At 39.5% G+C, this 23,373-nt stretch overlaps 1 protein-coding gene across 12 annotated transcripts in view; it reads left to right on the top strand.

The window, feature by feature from the left end:
- The window catches only part of CACNB2 (calcium voltage-gated channel auxiliary subunit beta 2), a 256,830-nt gene that overhangs the window by 157,348 nt on the left and 76,109 nt on the right, over window positions 1-23,373 (top strand). For 8 of the 12 annotated variants that reach the window (XM_063324693.1, XM_063324694.1, XM_063324691.1 and 5 more), the window contains one exon: window positions 9,303-9,422. In XM_063324693.1, the coding sequence (XP_063180763.1) occupies window positions 9,303-9,422 (120 nt within the window). Of the gene's footprint in view, window positions 1-7,712; window positions 8,468-8,609; window positions 8,801-9,302; window positions 9,423-23,373 lie in introns of those variants that run through there. The other 4 variants (XM_063324695.1, XM_063324700.1, XM_063324696.1 and 1 more) reach the window with 4 other exon arrangements.

Here is a 23,373-nt window from a genome sequence, read left to right as displayed (position 1 = left end):
CAAAACAGGCAATGGATGTGAATAGTTGATGTCATGCAATCTATACATTAACTGATGTATTTTGGTTTTAGAACAAAAACTATGAAGACATATGCTGGAGAGAGAGAATTTTCCAAGATTATTATTTTGATATGTCATAGACAAGAGGGTCAAAAGGCCTTTCCAGAGACATTTCCATCAATGAGAAAGTATTACACACTGTTGTATCCTTGAAATCAGATGAGAATAATTGTAATATCTAAATTGTGTAAGAAGCCTCACCCTCCTGTGAAAATTGCAAGTAGTTTGCTTTGGTTTATGCTAGGCCTGGAGGATAGGTAATAGATATAAAGAAACAGACCTGTTATTTTTCAAGTGGTATACATTAGGGTGAAGGCTGGAACAAAGGACTAACGCCTGAAACCACAAGGAATCATGTGGCTTCTGACACACTTCGAAACTGGGCTTACATTTAGCCCACTGACGAGGATATGTCTATTTTATGTAGCGTTTTTATCCTGAAGTAAATGGTGCCATGCAGTGCGAAAGCTGCTCACTTGGTGTTTCTGGCAATATCAGAGAGAGCAAGGCTGCAGATGCTTAAAGGATGATCGCGGCTGCCAGAGATACCTGGGTTGAGTCACAAACAAACCACTATTTGACAAGCTTGAGCTTTCAGTGAGCCTGGGTTAGGGAAATTTAATTAATTAATTCCTTAGTCTTTACTGTGTAATTTAATAAAGTTGTTGATAAGAAAACCTCTCCTAATATAAGCAGTGAGCAAATTGCAGTGTTTTATGTCATGACAGTCATTGATTGCTGTTAACAAAAGATCATGACTAGAAAAATCAAGATTTCAGTAGTAGATGATGGGCTGAAAAAGAAATGTATCAGAGGTTGGAAAATATTGAAGACAACTAGTCTATAACAGCAGTTTCTTCAGAGTGCATGCTTGCCAAACTCACTCACGGAGATATAAGGAAAAAAGATAATTATTTAAACAGATGAATACTGTATTTACAGTATAGAAATGAAGGGTAGCAAGCAAAAATATGCATTTAAAGCAGTTGTTACAATTTGAACTATGGAAGACTTCACTGTATATACTTAACCTCAACAGTATTAACAAGTTAAAATGCAAGCAAACAAACAGACGAACAAACCCCCAAACCTTCCATTTGTTATCTGCAGTAGATTAAAAAGGTTACATTTGAAAACCAAGTAGGGACTGTACATATAGAGATAATTTGATAAAATTCAAAGAAAATATTTTTTTCCCTTCAAAATTCTCCATAGCTAACAGAATTTCATGCTAAATTTTCAAGGAAGTTATTTTTAAGTATGCAGAAAATCTTAATGACTTGAACTAAAATCCCAGATAAAAATATACCGAGGATCTGGAACAGGGAATCTAAATTGACACTTTTAACTGAGCTGAGACAAATTGAGATGATGGTTGCCATGCTTTCCTTTAAATTCTTTCCTTTTCTAGTTGTCTTTCTGTTTCCTTGTTGTCATCCCAGATGTGTTTTCCATTTTTCCTTTTTTTAATTAAGTCTCTGTAATTTTGTGGCTGACCCAGTCTTTGTCTTTCTCTCTGTGCTCTTGTATTGACATATAGCATTTTATATTCTAAATCATTTTTTCTGAGTTGTGTTTCTGCAATTTAAAAATCTTTCCTTTGTGGTATCTGCTGTTGATTAAATAATTCAGTCAAAAATGATACTTTCATTTTTCTTGAAAACTTCCAATTTTTTACCTGCTTCTGTCTCAGTAAACACCACCACATTTCCACTTGCTGTTACTAATAGTCCTGGTTTACCATTGCCTAAGGGCTTAGACATATAATCAAGTAACCGGAGCTTTAAAAAGTTATCATGAGTCAGCCAAGTTGTGTTAATATCCATGTGTGTGCTGACAGTCTGAGGCAAAAGTGAGATGATTCAAGTTCATGCAGCTTGCAATCATTTCCTTGGTGTATTTTTCTTCCCTTGGCACCTGTCTCTGAGTTGTTCCACTGGCAGCATCTTAGCTCTGTCATTGCTCTGACTTTTCCTTACAGCTCAAAGTCATCAATAATTTAACCCCATCCTCTAAATCCAATTAGTTGTCTCAAAAAATCAACTCCCATTTTTCTTTAGGTTTGCATGTGGGTTTTTTTGTTTTGTTTGTTTTTAAAGTTCTCAATTATGTTATTATATTGTTGATAAAGCATATTTTGATAAGCTAGGAGACCTCCTTATGTTCCTGTCATTGCCCTCTTCCTCAAAAGCACTTTCTCTTGTTTCATAAGTGGGAGAATCTCTCTGTCAGAATATAGAGCTACCAGATTATCCTCCTTCAGAGGCTTTCACAGAACTAATCTCTGCCATAATACATATAGAAAACTTACTTAAACAACAGCCCACCATGGTTATGCAAGGGATGAGTCATAATGCTGGGATCGAATATTTAAAAATGCTTTATTTTCTGTTGCGTTGCTACCTTGATCCCTTTCTTACTCCGTTCCCGCCCCCCCCCCGCCCGGCTCATATTCTCTCATCCTTTAGACTGCAGGTGCTTTTAAGCAGGGTTTGCCATTCACTTTGTGACTGTACAGAGTTTAGTACAATAGGGTCTCAAGTAGTTTTCCCTTTTAGACGGTTTTTGCAAAAAAATGGTAAACCATAACACATCAGAGCATCCCACAGATTTGGGGAAAGTTCAGCTCTGGCTCTGAGGGGTCTGTTCGTTTTCTTGCCAACTAGGCTGAGCTCTGCAGCTGCCCTTTTGGAAACAATTTGCGTATATCCAAAGTTTTTCTGTAGAGTCACCATGAAAAGGCTATCATTCCTCTAAAAATACCTACTCATGCTACTTTTTCTTAGCAAAACAACAGGAAAGGAAACATTTAGGCTAATATTGTGAAAATATGAGTGAAAATGGGGGGGCAGGGGGGAAGGTTTGGTGTGGGTGATTGTTTTGAGTTTGGGGTTTTTTTGTTGTTTTGTTTTTCCCTGATACAACTGTACACCAGGTACAACTGTTTACCTGGTTCATGAATGCCAAAATCTAGGCTTCTGCAAACCTAAGGGCTATTATAAAAACCTCTGCTTTCATCCAGCTGTCAATTGGATTAGCACCTTGGAAACCTGTTAATGTCGAGCTGGGTGCTGCAATCAAGCTTGCCAAAGTCACGTTAAGGGTAAAGAAAAGACTGATTTCCTACATAATCTCCTTTTTAATCACATTGCCACCCTTAAGCTCCTGAGCTCTTCTAAAATTTCACTCCTCCTGTTATTTCAATGTCCCCCATGGCTGTAGATGCCCTAGCAATGCCCAATTAGCTGTAAACAACAACCACAAAAACATCTCATCAACATTGGTTTTGTCTTTTAAATGCAAACATAGCAGAGGATGTCCGTGACTACTGTAGGACCTGGTAGCCCTCCTTGTATAGTAATTGTGGGAAAGCACAGTTTTACAGCCTTTAAGTGTAAATGTGTGCCTAGTGGGTAAATGGCCAAGCACCAGGAGGGCCATGCCAAGGACCAGAGAGGACATCAGGGCTAGACTTGGCAGTTGCCGGGCTGTGAAGTGTGTCCATTGCTTCCAACAGTTTGTGTCCAGGGCTGTGAATGGCACTTACGCAAGGAGTCCGCAATTCTGCTTGATATACCCTTAATGAATACATGATCTCTTTCCTTTTTCCTTTGTTAAAATGTCTTTCTTCAGTTTGTCATATATGCCAAATATACATGCCAAACAGTTAATTAGAATTAGTTTGATCTTTCCATAAAAAGTCTACCCTCAAAAAACTAACTTTACCATCAATGTAATATTGCATAGCATTCTCAGAGCAGCGCTTCGTGCTTTCTTCAACATCATTCAAAATAACGACATTGCTTAGAGATCTGGAAAAAACTTCATAGATAAGAAATTTTCACATTCACCAGCTGTGGCTACTCTGCTAAACTGAGGTCCCTACTGACGGTACATTTGTGGCAGCGCTTCTGATTTTCTAATTGTGTGGCTCATACATTTCAAGGTGGTCAGTTTATGATGAAACAGGACATATTGTTGGACACTGTTGGCATATTATAATTACAATGTCAGCAGCTTCACTTCATGCTAAACTTCAACATTTCACATTTTGCCTTTGTTCTGAATCAGTTTTTAAGATTTTAAGTCCCATGAAAATTTTATGGAAATAACCTTTCAGCATTTTTTTTTCATTTACCTTATTTCATAGCACTCAAGAACTGTAGCACATCACAAGGACGTAATATACCATCTCAAATCATGTCCTAGCAGGACATATGATGTCGTTCTTACTATTTCAACAAGATTAGAAGATAAGCAGTTAGCAATATCTGTGTATAAATTCTGAATATTGAAATGAATTGTTCCTCTTATTGGCACAGTGAGGGCTGAGCTTTCTGTAAGCAAAGTATAAATCGAGTGAAGACATAAAGATATTTCTCCTCTTGGATTTGAAATTCTCTTCAGCATTAAATGAATGAAGAGATGAAAAATACCTGTAGGAGAACAACCCACTATTATAAATGAACAGTTTCTATATTACGTGCAGTCACATGTATTTCTTTCTTCCTTGTAAAATTTTGTTGTATGTTTGCTTACTGCTTCGTGCCTTCATTTAATAAAGAATAATGTAAAAAGCCTCTACTTGAAGGAACTTGTTTGATCTTTCTAAGAGAATTATTTGAGAATTTTCAGTAATTTTTCAAGAGAAACTCATGGTGTTCAGAGGATCACTTTTATTTTTTATGAGGAAGACATAATATAAAGGCCATGACTGAATTTGCAAGTGTACTGATAGCTATATTAACCCAGTGAGAATTTATTACAGTAACAGACCAAACACATCACCAGATTTTACACTGTGAATGTTACACTTCAGTCAAAATCTGTACTTAAGCTCCAACTGCACTGACCAAAGTTAAGAATGGGTACAGAGAATTAACAAGACAAATAAGAGAGCTGGAGGCACCCCCTAATTTAACTAAGGAGTTTGTACCTGCAAATAAAGGAAAATAATAAAAACAACTCTTACTTGAAGGACCCAGTCTCTTGAAGATGATTGATACACTTCTACAATACTAAAGACGATAAGACATGTATGGTGTTGAAGAAAAAGGAGCTCAAATATAATCACATACGATCACTAGCAGTGTGAAAAGCGTGGGTTCACACTGTAAGAATACCTCATAGGAGCTGCTCTAATATAATAAGTGGTAAGATAGTTGGTAAATATTTGTCAGGCATGTCATTAAAACAGGAAATTATTTTTCAAACAAACTGGGTTTGTAAACCTGCCAAGTAAGGAGGAAAAGAAAAAAGAATAAATAGATGGGGTAATTATTAACATGACTTATCTCACTTTTATTAGATGGTTTCTCATGAAAAATGGGGAATTGGGGGCTATAGTAGCCTGTATTACATACATGTATTACTGTAGCTCTTCCATATCACAGTGGAAGGAGTTGGAGACTCGCAGAATCTCAGAAAGGCTGAATTTCAGAAGCTCTAGGGAAAAGGTCCATCCTATTCTCTAGAGCAATCCTAAAAAACTAGTGTAGCCCAGGGTGGTAATTTACTTTCCTTAGCTGTCATGAAAGGACAATCCACATCCAGTTGGCCCTATTTTCCTTGAATAGTCAAGGTACTTACACTGTAGTTTCATCATAGTTTTTATTTCAGTTTGCATATTTTTTTACCTCTGAAAGTGAATGAAAACATTCTTAGCTCATGTAAAATGCTCAGTAGTTTATAGAATGAATTAATTGTAATTGCATGCTCCCCTTTTTCCTGGATTGCCCTGACGTCAGGCTTTGAATTTTTTTCCATGTTTGAGAAGTGAAGAAGCTCCCAACTTCTGCTTTCCGCAGAAAATTTGCATGACCATGTCTGTCCCACTGGGCAAGTAAACGTAATGTTGAGTTTGATTCATGTGATTTGTCAATATAATTAAAATAAATTGAATGATATGATTTTTTAGATGTGTGTTGGGACTGTGGCCAACACAAGACATGACCAGCACTGTAAATGATCTCTCTGGCCTGCAAGATGAAATTCCAATTTTAGCAATTCCGGCCTGACCCAAAAGGCATCTTGCCTCCTTAGGGGAGATACAAATTATCTTTCTGTGCTTCATGACTTCTTTTTTATGGGGTGAGGAACAGTTAGGTAGCATGCCTTCTGGACAGCAGAATGAATGATAGTAAAAGTGATGCCATGCCAGTTGGTTAGTGGAAAATATGATGCATTCACTGTGGAAGTGCTGTAGAAAGCTAACAACCACCTTGTCTCTTCTGTGATTGCCGTGTCAGGCTTAACAGCCGGTTTGTTTGTTTTCCTCTTATTTAAAGGTAGTGTTGCTTTGGAGTTGGTTTGTGACACCGTGCTTTGCTTGTCAGCAGAGTGGCACCGAGGAACTGCAGCGCTGGTGGGGAAGGGTCCAGACGTGCGCTTTCCCAGGAGGGTTGAGTTGAGGGACCCCAGAGCGTCCTGGAGGCTGGGGCTCTATGGCCGGGGGTTGTTCATCGCAGTCTCAGCTTTCCTTAATGCTGGGATAACATCAATGGTTTCGACCACAGGCCACTGTTGTGTCAACCATAACAGGGTTTAAACTACACCAAACTTCTGTCCGCTTGTTGCTGCTCGTCTTTTGCCACTGTTTCCACTGGGGAGCTGTGTCAGAAGTTGTGGCAAAGGGAAATTTTAAAGAATAGCCAAATTTGAAAGGCTCTGGGGAGGTTACGGAGCCTCTGGGTATTTTCCTAGCAGACCAGATTTTTAGAAAAATTAAAGACGACTTTGAGTGTATCTGCTTTTATTTTCTACTCCTTTTGCTTTAGCACAGTAGGCAATTCAGTTTTGGAAGATCACTACAATATAGCAGATGTATTTGGACTCCTGTAAGCAAAATATTCCTCAGAGAGTAATTTTCTTTGTGTCAGTTCAAAGACGGTTTATTAATTTGTATGCTGTAACTTGTATGGGGCTTCATGAAAGTAAAAAATAAAACATTTGGGAAAGTAAAATTTACCTTTATTTTAAACTGTCAGCTTAGTGACAGCTATTGTTTGCTCTAGTAGTGGTTAAATGTAGGCTGCTGCATCACTTGTGATGGGGCGATTTAGTTGTTACACAGACACAAACCATGGCAGGATTCGGTCCTTCCTGGGACACGCTGATGTACTACAACACGTGTGTGACCACTGTTCTCAGCTGTAATCTCTAGCGTCTGCGTCTGTTTTTCTTGTAACTGTGAATTTGTATCAAAGGCAGGCACTGCAGTCAGCCACAGCGATCTTTTTCAACTAGAATGCTGCATGTCTGTCAGTGAATCGTAAATGCCCTAGATACCCACGCCTCAGCATGTTATTCCCATGTCAGTTTATGAAAGGATAGAGGGTGACTCTGAAGAGCCGAATATAGAAATTCAATGTTTTGTTTGGCTTTTGCCATATCAGCATCTAATATTTATGTGTCGAGTGGCACCGTTATTCTTTGCTTCTTTCCCCTGCTAATGTCGGAAAAATATGAGCAGTAACTAGGGGGTTAAATTCCTGCTCAACAGGCATATTTTTGGCTTTACGTTTTTTGTAAGGGAGCTCAGAGTGGAGCTCGATGCTTTGCAGCAGAGGCAAAGCGCTGCGTGACAGATCGGAGCGTCCGAGGGAAACGTGGCTCGCAGCAAGCAATACATGACGGGAATGAGACGCTGTACCAGCTCTCCCAGTTTCGCAGGGACCTTGCGTTTTCCAGCTGTTTACCCTTGAGATGTAAAATGGCAATTTGGCATAGGCTAACAACCCGGTGTGATGTGAGCATCTGCGTAAAAGGCTGCACATATGGAGCATGCCCAGTGATATGAACAGCCTGTTACCCCACCCCCAGCCAATCTAGGAAGAGATGAAATGAACTTTGCACTTGCAAATGTCACTGAATACATTTTGCACAGGATTTTAAAAGGTTCTCTTATAAGCACTATTTTTAACAGCCAAATCCGCCCCCCAAAACAGAACGGAAAAAGCCCTAGGTATTTTTCTGTGATCGATCTCAGTTTATGATCAATTGAAGCATCTCTCACAACATTTACCTGATGCCCGGCTTGTTTTACCTTTTTATCTCTCAAGCTGAGATTTTTGGAGATGGTGTGGATTTTTTGGTTTTTTGGATTTGTGGTTTTTTTTTTTTTTTTAATGGCATGAGAAAATTTGGAAATTGAATTGCAGTAGAATACTTGGAAACAGTGAGGTTGCAAGCTTGAAAGGCAGAGGGAAGAGAAGGAAGGCTCTCACAGCAGAGCATGGATAGGAAAGGAGCAGTGATTCTGCGGTGCTCAGTGTGCACATGTTTTATGAGATCAGTGCCGGGCGCTGCAGCTGCGGACAATAACTGAGCTGTCTGGCTAATGAAGGCCACCTGGATCAGGCTTCTGAAAAGAGCCAAAGGAGGACGTCTGAAGAATTCTGATATCTGTGTAAGCCCTACGTTTTCCTTATCGGCGTATGTTATATGTATTGCAGAGAGGGAGGGAAAAAAAGACGGTGAGGAGAGGACAGTTGTTTTCATTCTGATTGAATTAGCAGAACTCTATTTCGTATGCAGGGAGATGCAGAGGGAAAGCAGAGCTGTCATTATTTATAGAGCTGTTCTGGCATTGTGGCTGCTTCCATTGTGGCGATACGGGGACATGTGTTGAGTCCAGACGGATTTTATTAGTTGGAAGTTGATTTGTGGTCATTTGCATGTTTTGCTGAGGGGCAGGGATGGATACGAGCCATTTGCAGTTCTGATGGGGAAAGTGTGTCAGGTAAAGAGGTTGCCCTAAAATAAAAATGGATAGCAGAGCTTAAATCTGTTAGCAGTGGTATTGTGTAATGGTAATTATTGATACTGAATTTGCATTTTGATTGTAAAAAGTCTGTTTCCTTGCTAATGCTGTCACTGTTCAGAGTTTTAATTTTTATGGAGCCATCCTTGAAGCTGCTGTGTGTCCTTCAGCCCTGCACTGCACCACTGCTGTAGCTCTACACAGCAACTGGCTCTGCTTGCTGAAAACCAGACAAATAAGAGCATGGGGATAGTGCAGGAAATAAAACACTGGGGAAGACACCTGCACTTTTGGAAAGCCTCCAGAAGAAAACATTTACCTAGACATAATTTTCCTAAGTGACTTTCCCTTTTGGGCAGTTACTCTCTTTTCAGGGGTACAGAAGTAAGAGAAAGGCAAGGTGTATAAACACTTCCACTTTTTTTTTTTTCTTTTGAACACCGAAACAACCTGTGACGTTATTTCAACTTTCCCTGTGCAGGGTTCGGCGGACTCCTACACCAGCCGTCCATCCGATTCAGATGTATCTCTGGAAGAAGACAGGGAAGCAGTGCGGAGAGAGGCAGAGCGACAGGCCCAGGCACAGCTGGAAAAAGCAAAGGTAAAGTGTTACTTCATGTCACAGACTCGTCAAATGTTCAACTTCAAAGCACTGTCATCTCATCCATTACTGGTACAACTGTTTTTGATGTGTTAACATATAGCATAAGACCTCTTATAAAGGTTTTCCTGACAACAGTAGAAAATATATTTTCCAGGAAAAATCACTTAGAATCAGTATTCCATAAAAAGCATTTGATCGGCTTGTGTATTTCAGAATAATCTTACTTAGACGTGTGCATTTTTTCTGTTATTGAATGTACCCGTTTATTTGCAGTGTATAGGGTCAAAGCTTTGAGTTCTTACTGAAGGCGTTTGTGAAAGTTTGCCCGTGGATTGCTATGGCACCCAAAACTTACATTTCTGGAAATCAGCCCTCAAACATCCTATTCATCTTCCTTCAATGAAGAATCAGTCCCTACAAGTCAGATTTAAATAGGGAGAATCTGTTACAAAGGTCTTTTTCGCCTGAAGACTTCACTGGCTTTCTTTACAGTTTGTGTGTTAAATGACCCCATGAGTAATATGCTCTAGGACTTGTGAAGATTTCTCCTTCTATCTCCGTATTCCTGGCAGATAGTGACAATTTAGTAAGGAAATACTAAATGAGCTTCAGATTCGTGCTGTGTGTTTATATTTTCCGTGAGATGCATTTAAGGCTGTGAGGGTTTTGTCAGGGAAAGAGTATGGACTTGTTCTTCTTTCATCTGTGATGTATCTTTAAGTACTATCGCACCTGTAAAAATCATGCTCATCTGATTTGTTATTTGTTTATCACTTCGTTCCAGTTTTTCTTTTTTTATATCTGCTAGATCTCGGTGTATCACTGTTTTCCAAGACCTGTTTTCCTTTTTCATGTCTCATATTTAAATATTTAAATACAGTTGAGATCCCTCCTCAGATCTACCTGATCTACATCTCTCTCACTTTCTCTCTGACTCCCTTCCTCCATTTTGCTTAGTTTTTTATTTCCCTGTCTCCCTTCCATCTCCCCTTCTGTTTCCTTTTCCGCTGCCAGCTTTGCCTTTGCCCGTTTGTGCCACCTGTTTTACAAGGGTTCTTCAGAAATTCAGGAGATCATTGAGCTGTGAACCTGGTCGTGTGGTGAGGGCCAGCTCCATAAATAATACAGGACTATAACGCACAAGCAGACAGCTTCCTCAGGCCAGAGAACTTGAACAACGAAGCCAAAGATTATTATTTAAAAAAAAAAAAAAAAAGTAATTGTTGACTGATATTTAATAAGAGCTCCTAAAGCAGCTTTTTAATGAGATGCTGGAGCTTGCCAAGAGATCCCGAACATCTCTTTGAAGTCAGGCCCTGCTGTCCTGGGATGGGTACAGCAGAAACTTGACAGAAGCAGCCCACGTCATCCCTTCCACCTTGTATCTCAGAGATGTTGCTGATCGTAATCGGGAGTTTCAGTTTTATCAGGGCTGCTTTTTTGCTAGTTTGAGATTTCTTTGCTCCTAGGAAAGATGATAAAGGCTGCCCTGAAATTCAGGTGAAGTGCTGAATTTTATCAGTAAATGCACAATTTTTAGAAGTAATAATATCTTGCAGGCTAATCGGGGTAGTGGTGCAGCTCTTACTGCTGAACGGGTGCATCTCTTAGCGATGAGTAAATCTATGCGAGTGTTGCTATGGGAATTTGGCTTCCTGATGCCGGCTTGAATGCATGGACAGCCCTTATGTAATATTCATGACCTCTAGCACAGCTGCCATTGTAGTTTGTAGAGGAAACTGCTACCAGACCCTGAGTTTTTAAAACTGTATTTCTATACATCAGAGCAATGTTCTCACTCCAGCTGGCATAAGATACGGTCTCTGGGTCTGACACCGTCTGAAACTGTAAGACAACTTGTGAACAGTAGAAGTAGCAAAGGCTCTGCCAAAACCAACCTGCTGTAACAATGGGTAATTCCAGTCGTACAGAAAACACAAAATGAATTATTTACGTCATTTGTGCTTAAGAATGGATTAAAGCTGGAACTACCTTAGCAGTTTTATTTCTGGAGTCAAATGTTAGAAATCCTTCCAGGCTGTAATGTATGGAAGTCATTTTATGTAGAGGCTATAGGAGTGTAATATTTAGTCTAGTGTAATATTTAACTTAATAATACTAAATAAAATATTATATGCATTTGGTGCGTATGTTTGAAAGAAGTGTTTAAAAAGATGTCAATTAAACCTAAGCCAGGAGATCTAAAATATGACAGGGGTGCTTTTCTGCCTTTATTGGCTGAGTCCTTCACCTCCCTGAAACACAGTAAAATTAACAAAGCAGCAACTTCTGTTGGTGCTGCCTGGCTCCTGGGTGCCCCTAGCCCTCTTTCCCACAGGCATGTTCTCCGGGGCTGCCTTCCCTTCGCCCCGGCTGGCTCCCAGGAACAGCCAAGTGATGCAGCTGCTTTAACTTTTCCCCTTGTAATATTGTGAGTGGAAGTGTTGATCCTAAATAAAGTCATTACAATTGTATTTGTCACAGGAATTAGGAGAGGATGACATACATGAATAGTGCAGCGGTGGAGGGAAAATGATAGAGAATTAAGGGTAGATAAAAAAACTGTTGAACTGTGTCACGCACTTAATGAAAACAGTTTAATGACATCCATTTTCCTTCCTTACAGCCAGGGAAAACACCTTAAACTGAAGAGAAAAATATAGTAGAGCACACAATGGCAAATTGTTAGGAGGATTTTCAGGTTTGTTTTTTTTTTTAATTTGGATTGGTATGGATTCTAAGTGTTTGTGTAACATGAATCCAGAATATAGTATGTGTATCTGATACTTATCCAAACTGGAAAACTAAAAACGCTTGTAAGAAAATAAAGATTCTGGCCATTTTTATTTATTTATTTTATACAAGCATTGCTTCTCTGGAAAATGGTTAAGCATATTTTGCTGACTCACTTTGGCATGTGACTTACTGTAAGGAAGGTGGGGCCACGGGCGCATGTTCGGAGTCGTCCAGGGACAGAAAATTAGGAGGCAAGTGATGAGGCTACCTGCAGGCCAGCAGCTAATCCCAAGGGAAACAAATCTTCAGATGAAGCTGTTAAGTGTGCAGCTGAGATGAAATGTTCTTGGTTAGGGCAGTTTAGCAGTGCAAATGCAGAAAGGTTGTTTTTTGGGTTTTTGGTGTTTTTTTTTAACAGAAAATAAAACATTTTAGGGCACTGAGGATTTTCTTCGTGTCCTCCTCATAGTCCATAGCATGCGTCTGTCTATAGGGTAAAGAGAACCTGTCTTGTGGCTGAGTAGAGAGATGCCCAAATCTAAGGGCTTGTACTGATATTTTACTGAATTTCTTATTCCATAAAAACCTGAATCTTAAGCATTCACAAGCCATAAAATAAATAAGAAGCCAAATGACATTAATTGCTTTTAGTGTTAATGTTTTAAAAATTGTAATTTCTACAGAAAAATGCTTTTTAGTTTTGAAGGGTGCGGATTAAAAATAAATTATAGTAAGTAAAGATATTTTTCTGTCCATTCCTTGCAAGTATTCAATTAATTATCCCCTAAAATATTGCAGTGAGTGAGAGGGACGAGATCAAAGGAAAACTGTGAGGTAAAAGCATTAGTGGGACCTGTACATTCAGCTAAAGTTTGTACATAAGAAATGTGACTTCAGTAATGATTTTTAGCCCTCTCCAATGTTGGTAAAATCAATTCAAATATTCCATTATTTATTTTGCCTCAAGCACATCATATGTTATGAACTAGTCTTTGACTAAAATGCAATTAGTCAGGTGGTCTGTAAACCTTCTCTTCTGCAAGAGTAACTTCTTTCTTCTCATCAGTCTCTTCAAATTTTTAGATTTTGCCTCTTTCTCCCATGGCTTTAGAGCTACTTACGCAGAGACAATTTTCAAATGAGAGCTATAGAATATTTTCAGCATTTTGGAAAATGAAATATTTTTTTTTCAGTTATTTCTAATGCATTGGGTACTGAAAGTGCCGGTTAATAATCCAGGTTCTGTTTCTCACCTGGGACTACGGGATAGCCCAGTGCTCTTCATTCTCTATTAAGGATTGTTCTCAACATCCTTTGGTCCTGAAACATCTTGAATGGCTGTCAAAGTGAGATCGTGGCCTTCCAGAAGTCAGTAATTGTGTCTGTAATAGGAAGTCTCAATTCCTCTCAGCTCTGCTTTGTTTGCACTCCACCTAATGCTCTACTGCTAGCATCCTTTCAGGAGTTTGTTAAAGCTTGAAATATCCATAGTCCTAGTTTAAAATGTCATTTAGAACATTTTTACGTTAAGATGGTGAACCACTGAAATTTTGATACCAGGCATGCTTTTGCTGGCTCTTAGGCAATAATATAAGCTGTCGTGTTTTGCTTTCTTGATGTGTGCTGTAGTAATGGTGATGGCTTGTGACCGTGAGCAATAATGCAATCTCTTAAGCATAGTGCATTGCCTCCATGCATTGGGTTGAGGACCACGGCTTCGAAACGTGTAGCAGACTGGGTTAATGCCTACATATCCCTGCAAGGCTGAAGGCATGAAAAAGATTGTCAGAAGTAATTATCCAGTGCAGTGTGCCAAGACTAGTTATTTAAGTATTTATTCACTCTCAGACAGGTTTCACAGCCTCCGAATGACCCCATGCTGCTAGCAGGCAGCTGCAAAGCTAGTTAAGGTATGTCTGCTTAAGCTGCAGTAGCATTTTTGACAGACCAGAAGTGCCCATCACCTTGATGTGCGTCCTTCTGTTATGTCAGCTTGTTCCATCATGGAAACTCTTTCCATTTTCTGTCAATTATGAGAATGTCGCAGTGCTGAACAGCACCCAAAGCCACAGCAACACAGGGTATACCTTGTGTTAGCTGTTGTGTACGGTAATATTTTTTTTTTCATTAATTTCTTATCATTTGCCCTTTTGTTTTAGAATATGTTCATTGCATGTTATCATTTAGGTAGCTAATGTTGCGTGTCAGAGTTGCTGGGATTATATGGGAGCTGGCACAGTGGTCTAGCTGGAAATAAATGAGTTGTTGATCCAAAAGTACAGTTGGAAATCTGGCTGTTGCTTAGCTGCAGGCGAGTTCTGCATTGCTAGATCTGCTTGAATCAGGTTACAGATACTTTTTCTTCATTCATTCATTTCTGCTGCTTATTCTTAGAACTGTAACATTGGGATGTAAAGCAGCTCCCTTTGTATTGCTGTCTGTGACCTATAGTTTTTGTTGTTTATATTAATGATCTATTTTGTCTTCAGTTTAAGTGTATACACTTGTTCTACACTAGCGCCTGTCATTTTGTTGGTTATTTCCCCAAACAGTTTGTCCTTTCTTACTGTTGGGCTACATTTTTTGGGGGCAGGAATTGTTTCTTCCAGTGGGGTCTCATGTAACCTGGAATCAAATGCTCCAGAAATAGTACCCTCTAATTAAAAAACATCTGTCATCTCCCATTCATACTGTGATTATGGAGTGATCAAATCTGTTTCATAAGTATCCTTTCCTCTTCTGCTTCTTGGGTGTGAGTGGGGGAAAAAAAAGAGTGGAGGGATATTAGCACAGCCTAAATTTAGATACCTAACTGTAGATAGATCCTTTAGTACCCTGACATTCTTCAAGTAATCAGGGGAAAGAGATAAATGGTCTCCAAGGAGTAGAGAGACAATACTGAGAAAAAGTCCTGAGGACAAGCATAGCTCTTCTGTCTGCTCTCACCTGCTGCTTTCACATGCTTGCCTTGACAAGACGTCTTTGCTCTGACTTTATCTGTTTGGCTTAATTACTATCTAAAGGGCAGCAATACAAGTGTTACTTTTTGGGAAAACTAAATCAAGTTTTGAAGAAATATTTTAACCAAAGTAAGCATTGTAAGCCAGGGACAAACACCCGTGTGCATCTTAAATCCTCGTGCGGATATTTTCCTCCTGCTCTCTGGGGTCTCCGTTAGCTGTCAGCTGCTGCTGCATGGCTGGCACTGCAGAGGTTACCGCAGAGGTCCCCAGACCGCGATGTGCCTGTTGCTGGCCAGTTGTACGTGGTGACAGCCGCATGCCACCTCCTACCTGTGGCTCTTGAGCTGCTGAGGAAGTGTGCTGAGGCCAACCCTCGCTGGGGCTGGGGTGGAGGCGACTGATGGGTCCGGGTGTTGGGCCAGGTGCTGTTGTGGGGGTCAGCAGAGGCTGCGGAGGGCTGTGGGAATCATGCAAGAGGACGAGAAGTGGCTTTGGGGCTGCTCCCTGTGAGCGGTGGGGAGTGTGTGTGGTTGATGGGCGCTGGGAAAGGAGAAATTAAGGTATGCCTTTGCAGGCTGCTCAGGCTGGCACAAAGGGGAGCACTTCCACTGGTGTTAGATGGAGGTAGATGATGCTGGTCGCTCTAAACAAAGCCTTTTCCAGTTAAGACATGTATGACCTGGCTCATTAACTTTCTTGAGGTTTATAGGGTCTGATTTACTTTTGCCGACATCTGAGACAGGACACTGTAATTCAGAACCACACTTTTCTCAGCAGCTGGTCCAGCTGTCTGAATGCTGTGGGTTTTTTTAAGCAGTTAACGTATGTCTTTTTACTTAAAAGAGAATACTGATTCAAAAATAGAGAGGAAAATAGGATTTTAGGGTACAGGCCATTGTTAAGGGTAGCTAAAGTGTTTGTAATCACCTTAAGGTAAATGCTGAGCTTTTTGCATCTGCAATATTTTCCATCTGTAATTTACATAATTTTATCTTTTCTACTCTAAATGATTGATGTATATTTCCCATTTCAAGTCCAGCTTAATGTAGAATCTGTCTGGAGATTTTTGGGGGGGGTTTATCTTTTTTTAAAATCTTTTCTTTTTCTAAAATTAAACGTGTAGTTATAAAATATTTTCAAGGTAGGCATTACTGATGCAGGTTTATACAAGCATTAGAGCTCTTAGTTATTCTTGAGTTCAGTAAAATACAGGATTTTAAATGTCTGTGGGTCTGGACCCGTTTATATCTGTGTGTGCTTATATATATATGTATGCATTCTATATATCCATATACACATGCATGTGTATAGATGGATATGTAGTTGTGAATATGTCTGTATGTATTGGATAACTGGCACTGGTGACTTGACTGGCCATTTATGGTCTAAAATTGTTAACTTCCTGTTGTAAAGTGTTTATTTTATACACAGGGAGAGCTGTTGTAACAAAGGATTAACTTGTGAGGAAATAGGAAGGTTTTACCAGAGAACAAAGTCATCCCGTGACCAGAGGTGGTAGGGGACTGCCACGGGCTTTTCGGAAGCGGGAATGAGATGGAGTAAAGACTTCAGTGCAGGCAACAGCAGCTCACCTTGGAGGGGTGCCCCAGCTAACGGTGACGCACATGGTGTGGTGCAGTGGCTTGGAGAAAGACTAGTTTGGACAACAGAAGCATTATGCTTTCTGCTATTGTACCAAAGTGGCTATTTTCCAACCAGTTCAGGAACTAACCTGACTTCTTTTAGAGTGGACACCTGGCTTATGTGCGTTATTATGCAGGGAGGTACTTGTCAGCTGCGATGGAAACAAACCCCCAGACACAGTTCTTGAGTCACTGGCAAAGATCTGAATCCCCTTCCACCTTACAAACCCACTCTCCAAAAAAACAGAAAGGAAGAAAAAAGACAGGTATCTGTAACTTTGGTTTTATACTTAATCTGAAAAAAACCATATAATGTAAGGAAGCTTCAAAAATAATCTTTTTTTTTTTTCTTCTTCATGATTGCAACTTGTTTTATAACAAGATGCCAATGAGTTCTAAGTATAGGTAGCAGTAGAGTGCTTTGATACAAAATTAGGCTGATGTTAGATGCCAATTCAAAAGCATTTCCTTTGGAAAATTTAATATTGGTTACATAAACCAGTGTCTGGTTGTATAAAATGTAAGAAAAATCAGTAGGAGCCCTAAGTCAACATGTGATACCTGGGAGGAAGATACTCTGTGTTCCCAGGTTAGGAACATTTTAAGTGCAAAACTCAGCCTGAACTATGAAGAGAGTCTGGATTCTACATAATTCATGGTATGAGAGAAATTAATTAAAAATGAAGATTCAGACAGGCCCCCGCTGGTTCTTTTCTGGTTGTGTTCCTGCCATCTTTTCATCTATATTCTGTGTATAGCCAGTGCACATCCTAGAGCAAAACCAGCATGAGCTTCCCCTAACATTCACCTGTGGAGCCCACAGAAACCTCTGAACACCTCCTCTGTACATTTAACCTCCAATCCTGCACTGACATTTTCCTCCAGCATTTCATAGTCATCTGAGTTGCGTTGCCAAATTCAACATGATACAGAATATGCAATGCATAAACCCTCTATTTTATGGCTTTAAAATAATCAATCCTGATGTAGAATGTACGTGTCGAGATAGATTTTAGGCTGCCACAAAATATCAAAGATTAAACAGATGTTTATCTTTGGTGAAAGTATGGATAACCATTTGCCCTTCTCCATTTTTGTGATGTAAATGTCACCAATGGGGTTTAGTCATGCAACTTTTACAACTGCCTAGTTTTATTTTTGCTTCCTTGATTGAACAAGTTCAGCTCTAACAGCAAGTAAGGAAGCAATCAAATGCTTTTATTTGATCTGGTACGAGATCTTGACATAAAAGATTCAGGTGGCATTCTTCAGCTTCAGATGAGATAGTACCCACTGAAATATTACTTCTTGCAGTTATTTTTCTTAAAAACTCTTCTCCTCCTTGCTAAATAGATAAAGATGATGATGGTTTTGTTCAGGATTTTTTATTTACATACGACTATATTGGTAGCAGGACACATTGAAATGGTACCTAAGTTTTAAAAAGTGATAACCGTGTCAAGGAATACAGCTGTGCAGACAATTCAGATTAGTACTGCTGGAGAGAATACAAGGGTTTCTCCCATTTTCTTTTTGTTTACTATCTCCAGCTTTGCTTTACTTCGTCTCCTCCCTGTCCATATTTGGGTTATTTTTAGTATACTGTAATTCTTATATTACTTTTTTGTTGATTCTTTTGGTTGCCTCCAATAACTGGCATTAAAACGTGAACTTCTCATTTGATGACGCTTAGAAGTGAGATTCCCTTCTTGCTTGTTGGAATGTTTGATGAAATAAAATTTTCTCAGCTTTATGACTCTGCTGAAATGATCTTCCGGTGCTAACAGTTTAACTCATTTCGGTTTATGATTGTAAAATTTGTACTTTTTTGTTCTTGGAAAAGTATGATAGTACATTGATGATAAAATAAAATATTTAAGATAAATATATGACTAAAATACATATCAACAGCTCTATCCTTTATTATCTTTTTGGGAATCTTATCAGGTAGTTAGCTATTTTCAAGGTGATTTTTTGTTTATTATATCCAGAATCCAAAATCCAATTTGAAAATTGATGCCTTATTTTCTGTATTTTGAACAGATCTGCATTTTTCAGGTATTAAAAGCAGGGATGTACCCCATGGTTTGGGTTTTTGTTGTGCAAATAAACTTGTGTTATTGATCTGCAAGCCATACTTTTTCAGTGGGTGGAGGAAAAGCAAAGGGAAAAATATCTTGAAAGGGAAGATGAAGGATCAAACTGCAGCTGCTTTGATTATTTTGACTGGAGATGTCAGATTGTTGAAGTGAGAGAAGAGAAATGCCTGCTGCTTTTTGACTCCATCCATTCTGCCAATTATTTCAAAATTGAGTTTTAAAAAGTTGTTGGAATCTAATATTTCAGTTGCGTCAAAATAGATGAACACAAAGCGCTTGGGGTTACTATAGCTCCCGATCACCTCTGTCTGTCATGAGAGAAATGCTTCCTGGCTGAAATAAGAATGAGAAGGAACGCTGAGCACCTGCCATCTTGCGAATCAGTTGTGCACATTGCTTTTAGTAATCAGCAGTAATAAATGGCAGTAACTGGAAAGGCAAATGTATTTCTGACTTATACTAGCAGTCAAATTACAGCTGAAAGTATCCTTCCCAGAGGAGCTGTAAGGGAACTTACTACATTCCTCCCAGCTCTTTCATTATTTTGACCCTTTATTCCTTTTTTGCAGCGAGGCACGTGACTCACCCACAAAGTACAAATTTCCTTGCCTTCACCCCTGGTGTTTCACGGCAGTTTAATCCAGCTGAGATGTAACACAGAGCCACCATGGAAGTGCTCTACTGCATTGCTCGTTATTTTCTGCCTTCTGTTCAGGCAGGGGCTGAGCATGGTCCTGCCTTCCCTTGCTGCCTCTCCTGGTGCTCAGGTTGTCTGCTGCAGGCACAGGGATGTGACACTGGGTTCCCTGACGGGAAGATGAGGAAGAGGATTGTTTGCACTGCCTGTCTCTACTCAGCTGGCAGTGACCTGGGGACCCAGGTAACTCCAGCAGCTTGTGACAAAGGAGATGGGTGCTTCCTTCTCATGAGGTTAAAGCCATAGAGCTGTCCTGGTGTAGATGTGTTGGCCCTAATTTAGGACAAGAGGAAATGGCCTCAAGTTGCACCAGGGGAGGTTTAGAATGGATATTAGGAACAATTTCTTCACAGAAGGGGTTATCAAATGTTGGAACAGGCTGCCCAGGGAAGTGGTTGAATCACCATTCCTGGAGGTATTTAAAAGACAGGTGCTTAGGGACCTGGTTTAGTGGTGGACTTGGCAGTGCTAGGTTCATGGTTGGACTCCATGATCTTAAGGGTCCCTTACAACTTAGATAATTCTATGATTCTATAAATAAGGGTTCTTCACCCGGTGTGCAAGAGCCAATCAACACACTGAGTCAAGTTATTTGTTTTTATTTCAATTCTGCAGAATCGGGTGCTGGGCATTTAAGAACAGCCAGCACACCACACATTTGCAGCTGCCCAATATTTATAACGATAAAACACAGCTGATTGGTTAATAATGATTCACTCACCACTCCTAACTATACATATGCATCTAAGCCCATGTCCAAAACATTTAGGGAGGTTACCTGATTAGCATGCTCACTATTGACAAAGGGGTCTATATTTTAGCATTGTAATTACCCAAGGTTTGTTTGGGATACGCTCTTGGTTCAACTTTAGTCCAGAAGTTATATTTTTTGCTGTTTTATGTCTAAGTCAGCAACTGCAAAAGAACACGTAAGGCACATTGTTTCGTTTCACATCCTATTCAAGGTTAGGTATATTCCTTGATGTTTTAACCATGTCCCAACTGAAACTTCTGATAAACTTTTAACTTGTTTCTTTCGACATCAGATGCGCTATGTATGTGTGAACTCAAATGCAGTTGAAACCGTTACTTGTTCCTCAGAAAGGGAAAGATTTCTTACTCCTACTTTTAAACTCTTCTCATCGTAAAATCACCAGATTAAATCACTCAGCATACAACTGTATCCTGGCTGTTTGCCTTGCAGAGCAAGAGCTCATTGTGGCATTAGGCTTAGTGCTGGGTAAAATCTCCAAGGAAAGCTCTCAAACCAAGAGTTTCTCTTGAAAGCCTGGGACTGAGGTGTAGGCCGGAGGATGAGGGGAGGTCAGGGGAGGGTAAATGGGGCAAAATCACTTTGGAAAGAAGCAGATTGATTCACACAGCTTTGTTCTGTGATTCAGCTTGAGGATCTGGTGGGAAGGAAGAGATACAGGGAGTTGAATGTTGACATTCTTGAGCAATGTCCAGGTTTGGAACACTGAAATTTTACTTCACATTTCTCAGACTTGACTGTCTTTCTCTCACACCTTTTGATTGTGTGCGGCATCTCTCTGGTGACGTAGTTTCATGGCAGTGGCTTTGGCTCCAATGTATTAGTTGAAGAATTTTCCATCCGCAGAGGCTCGCTTCCCTTATTTTGGTAGGGTTATTTCTAAGCTAGGCCAGTTAACCCCAGTGAGCGCAGTGTAGCAGTGTGCTGTGGCATGGGGACATGGATGGAGACAGAGAGCTCCATACCACAAGACTGAACAAGTAGGATCTTGCACTTAACCTACCACTGATCCTAGTTTCTGACACAGCAGCTCCTGCTGTTGGTTGTTCATAGGTCGCAAGTGAATTTGATTGCTCTTCAGGACTTCCTTTCAGAAGCTGTCTGATATGAACAGGGACACGTCTACACTTCTGTTACTTAATCCCAGGAAAAGGAGCAACAGATAAAAGGGCATAAAGCAATGTATCTGCTTTATCTGCTTCACTCTGTCATGAATTGAGAAGATCTTATTTTTGTCTCAAAAATGACATGTTCCAGTATTTCTTCCTGAATGCCCCTGGCAAATCCAGGCTAGAAATTTTGCCTAGAGCACTCTGGTGGATTGTTGTGTTCCCACAGTCAGAAGTAAACCTGCTTTTTCTCTTTGAACTTCAGTATGCGTTGCAGCACGTTTTCCTGTGTTCCTGAGCTATAGGCACTCTGCCATTACTGCAGGACTTCTGCACGCTCCGATGGGAACGACGACAAGCGTAATTCAACAGCTGGAACATGGAGTATTGATACCATCCTGCATGCATCTTTCATGTCATCTCAAAGGCATTTTTTGATGTTTTTTATTCATCACTGGGTTCTTGAAACTGTGCTAATTAATTCTAGGCACTGTGAATGTCCGACCTTGTACATGACTTCCCACGGATACTCCCTGTATGTTTTAATCCTGATTTGAAGCTCTCACCACAGTGGTCTTTTGTCAGAAAAAACCACCAAAGCCCACTACACGTACTAAACCATGCCCACTAAAGCAAACTCCTGTATGACAGCCTAGAGACAGCAGAGATGAAAGCTACTAAATATACCATAATCATGTCTTATTCTCAAATGTTTGTATGAAAGTAAAATTCATCATACGTGTGTTATTAGTAGAAATTTTATTAATTGTGAACACTTCTCTTTATGAAAAGAGACAAAAATTAATGCCTTGCTGATAGCATCAAGTTTTTTACAGGTGTACAAAACAAAATAACTTCAAATCCTAAATCCGTTTCTTTGAGACGTTGCAGAAAGCATATCGTTGTTTTGTGAGATGGTTCATTTAGGTGCTCCTATAGAGTATTCAATGGCAGTATTTCTATGATGCTGTCTGTTAAGATTCTGTTTATCCATATAATCATAGCATCAAGGCCGGTTCTTTTCAAAAGCTCTGAAAAAAGTCTTGATTTTTGCTGATAAACTCATTTCTTTTCAGACATTTCTATAAACCACAACCAACTCAAGAACCTCCATGTCAAAACCTACAAACAATTTTTTTCCCCCTGTTGAAATTAGTGGTTTTGTTTGGAATACTTTAAGTAGAAGTAAAAGAAATCAAGTGACAAAGTACACACAGGAATTTATGTGGCATTAATGCAGCTGGAGAAAAGTTCCTGTACTGATCCTCTTGCAATTCAGGGCTAAGAAATATCCAAGCATTTATGAGAAATACGGGAGATCTAGGTTGAACACCATTTCTCTTGATTTATAGCAAGGATTTAAATTTGTTTCTCTTTCTCCAGTTTTTTTTTCAGTCTTCTGAAGCCATTCTGCTTGGATAAAATAGAATGTTTTCTATTGAGTATGTTGGCAGAAACAAGTTGTGTACTTTGAATGTCCTGACCTTTTTTCTTTCTTTAACTTGTTTAACACATTTTCTAACAAGCTGAAAGTTTAGGTGGAGATAAAAGGGGAAGGCGGTCTTATCAAATGACTGAAATCTGTTGATGCTCTTTTTTCAGTGGAAGAGCTTTGAATGGAAATAGAAGATAACACCTTATAATTTCCTGGGGCAGTTCAGAACATGTTGTTTGGATTTAACTAGTAAATCGAGCAGCTACACAAGGTCTAAGACCCCAAATTTATCTTGTTCAAAGAATATAAATTTAATTAAGCAGTCTAGTCACACATACTCAAGAGAGTCAAAATATGTTTTTGTAGAATTTTGCCACTTATTGCAGAATTCTAAAGCTTAAAATTGTATTTTTTTACTTCTCATTATTGTAGTAGATTTTTGCTCAAATAAGGAGGCGTTATTGTTTTATTAACGTTTTCAGTACATTCAGTAT

Source organism: Chroicocephalus ridibundus, chromosome 2, assembly GCF_963924245.1.
Source record: "Chroicocephalus ridibundus chromosome 2, bChrRid1.1, whole genome shotgun sequence".
NCBI classification, from domain to species: domain Eukaryota; kingdom Metazoa; phylum Chordata; class Aves; order Charadriiformes; family Laridae; genus Chroicocephalus; species Chroicocephalus ridibundus.
This window is presented reverse-complemented; position numbering and strand designations above follow the sequence as displayed.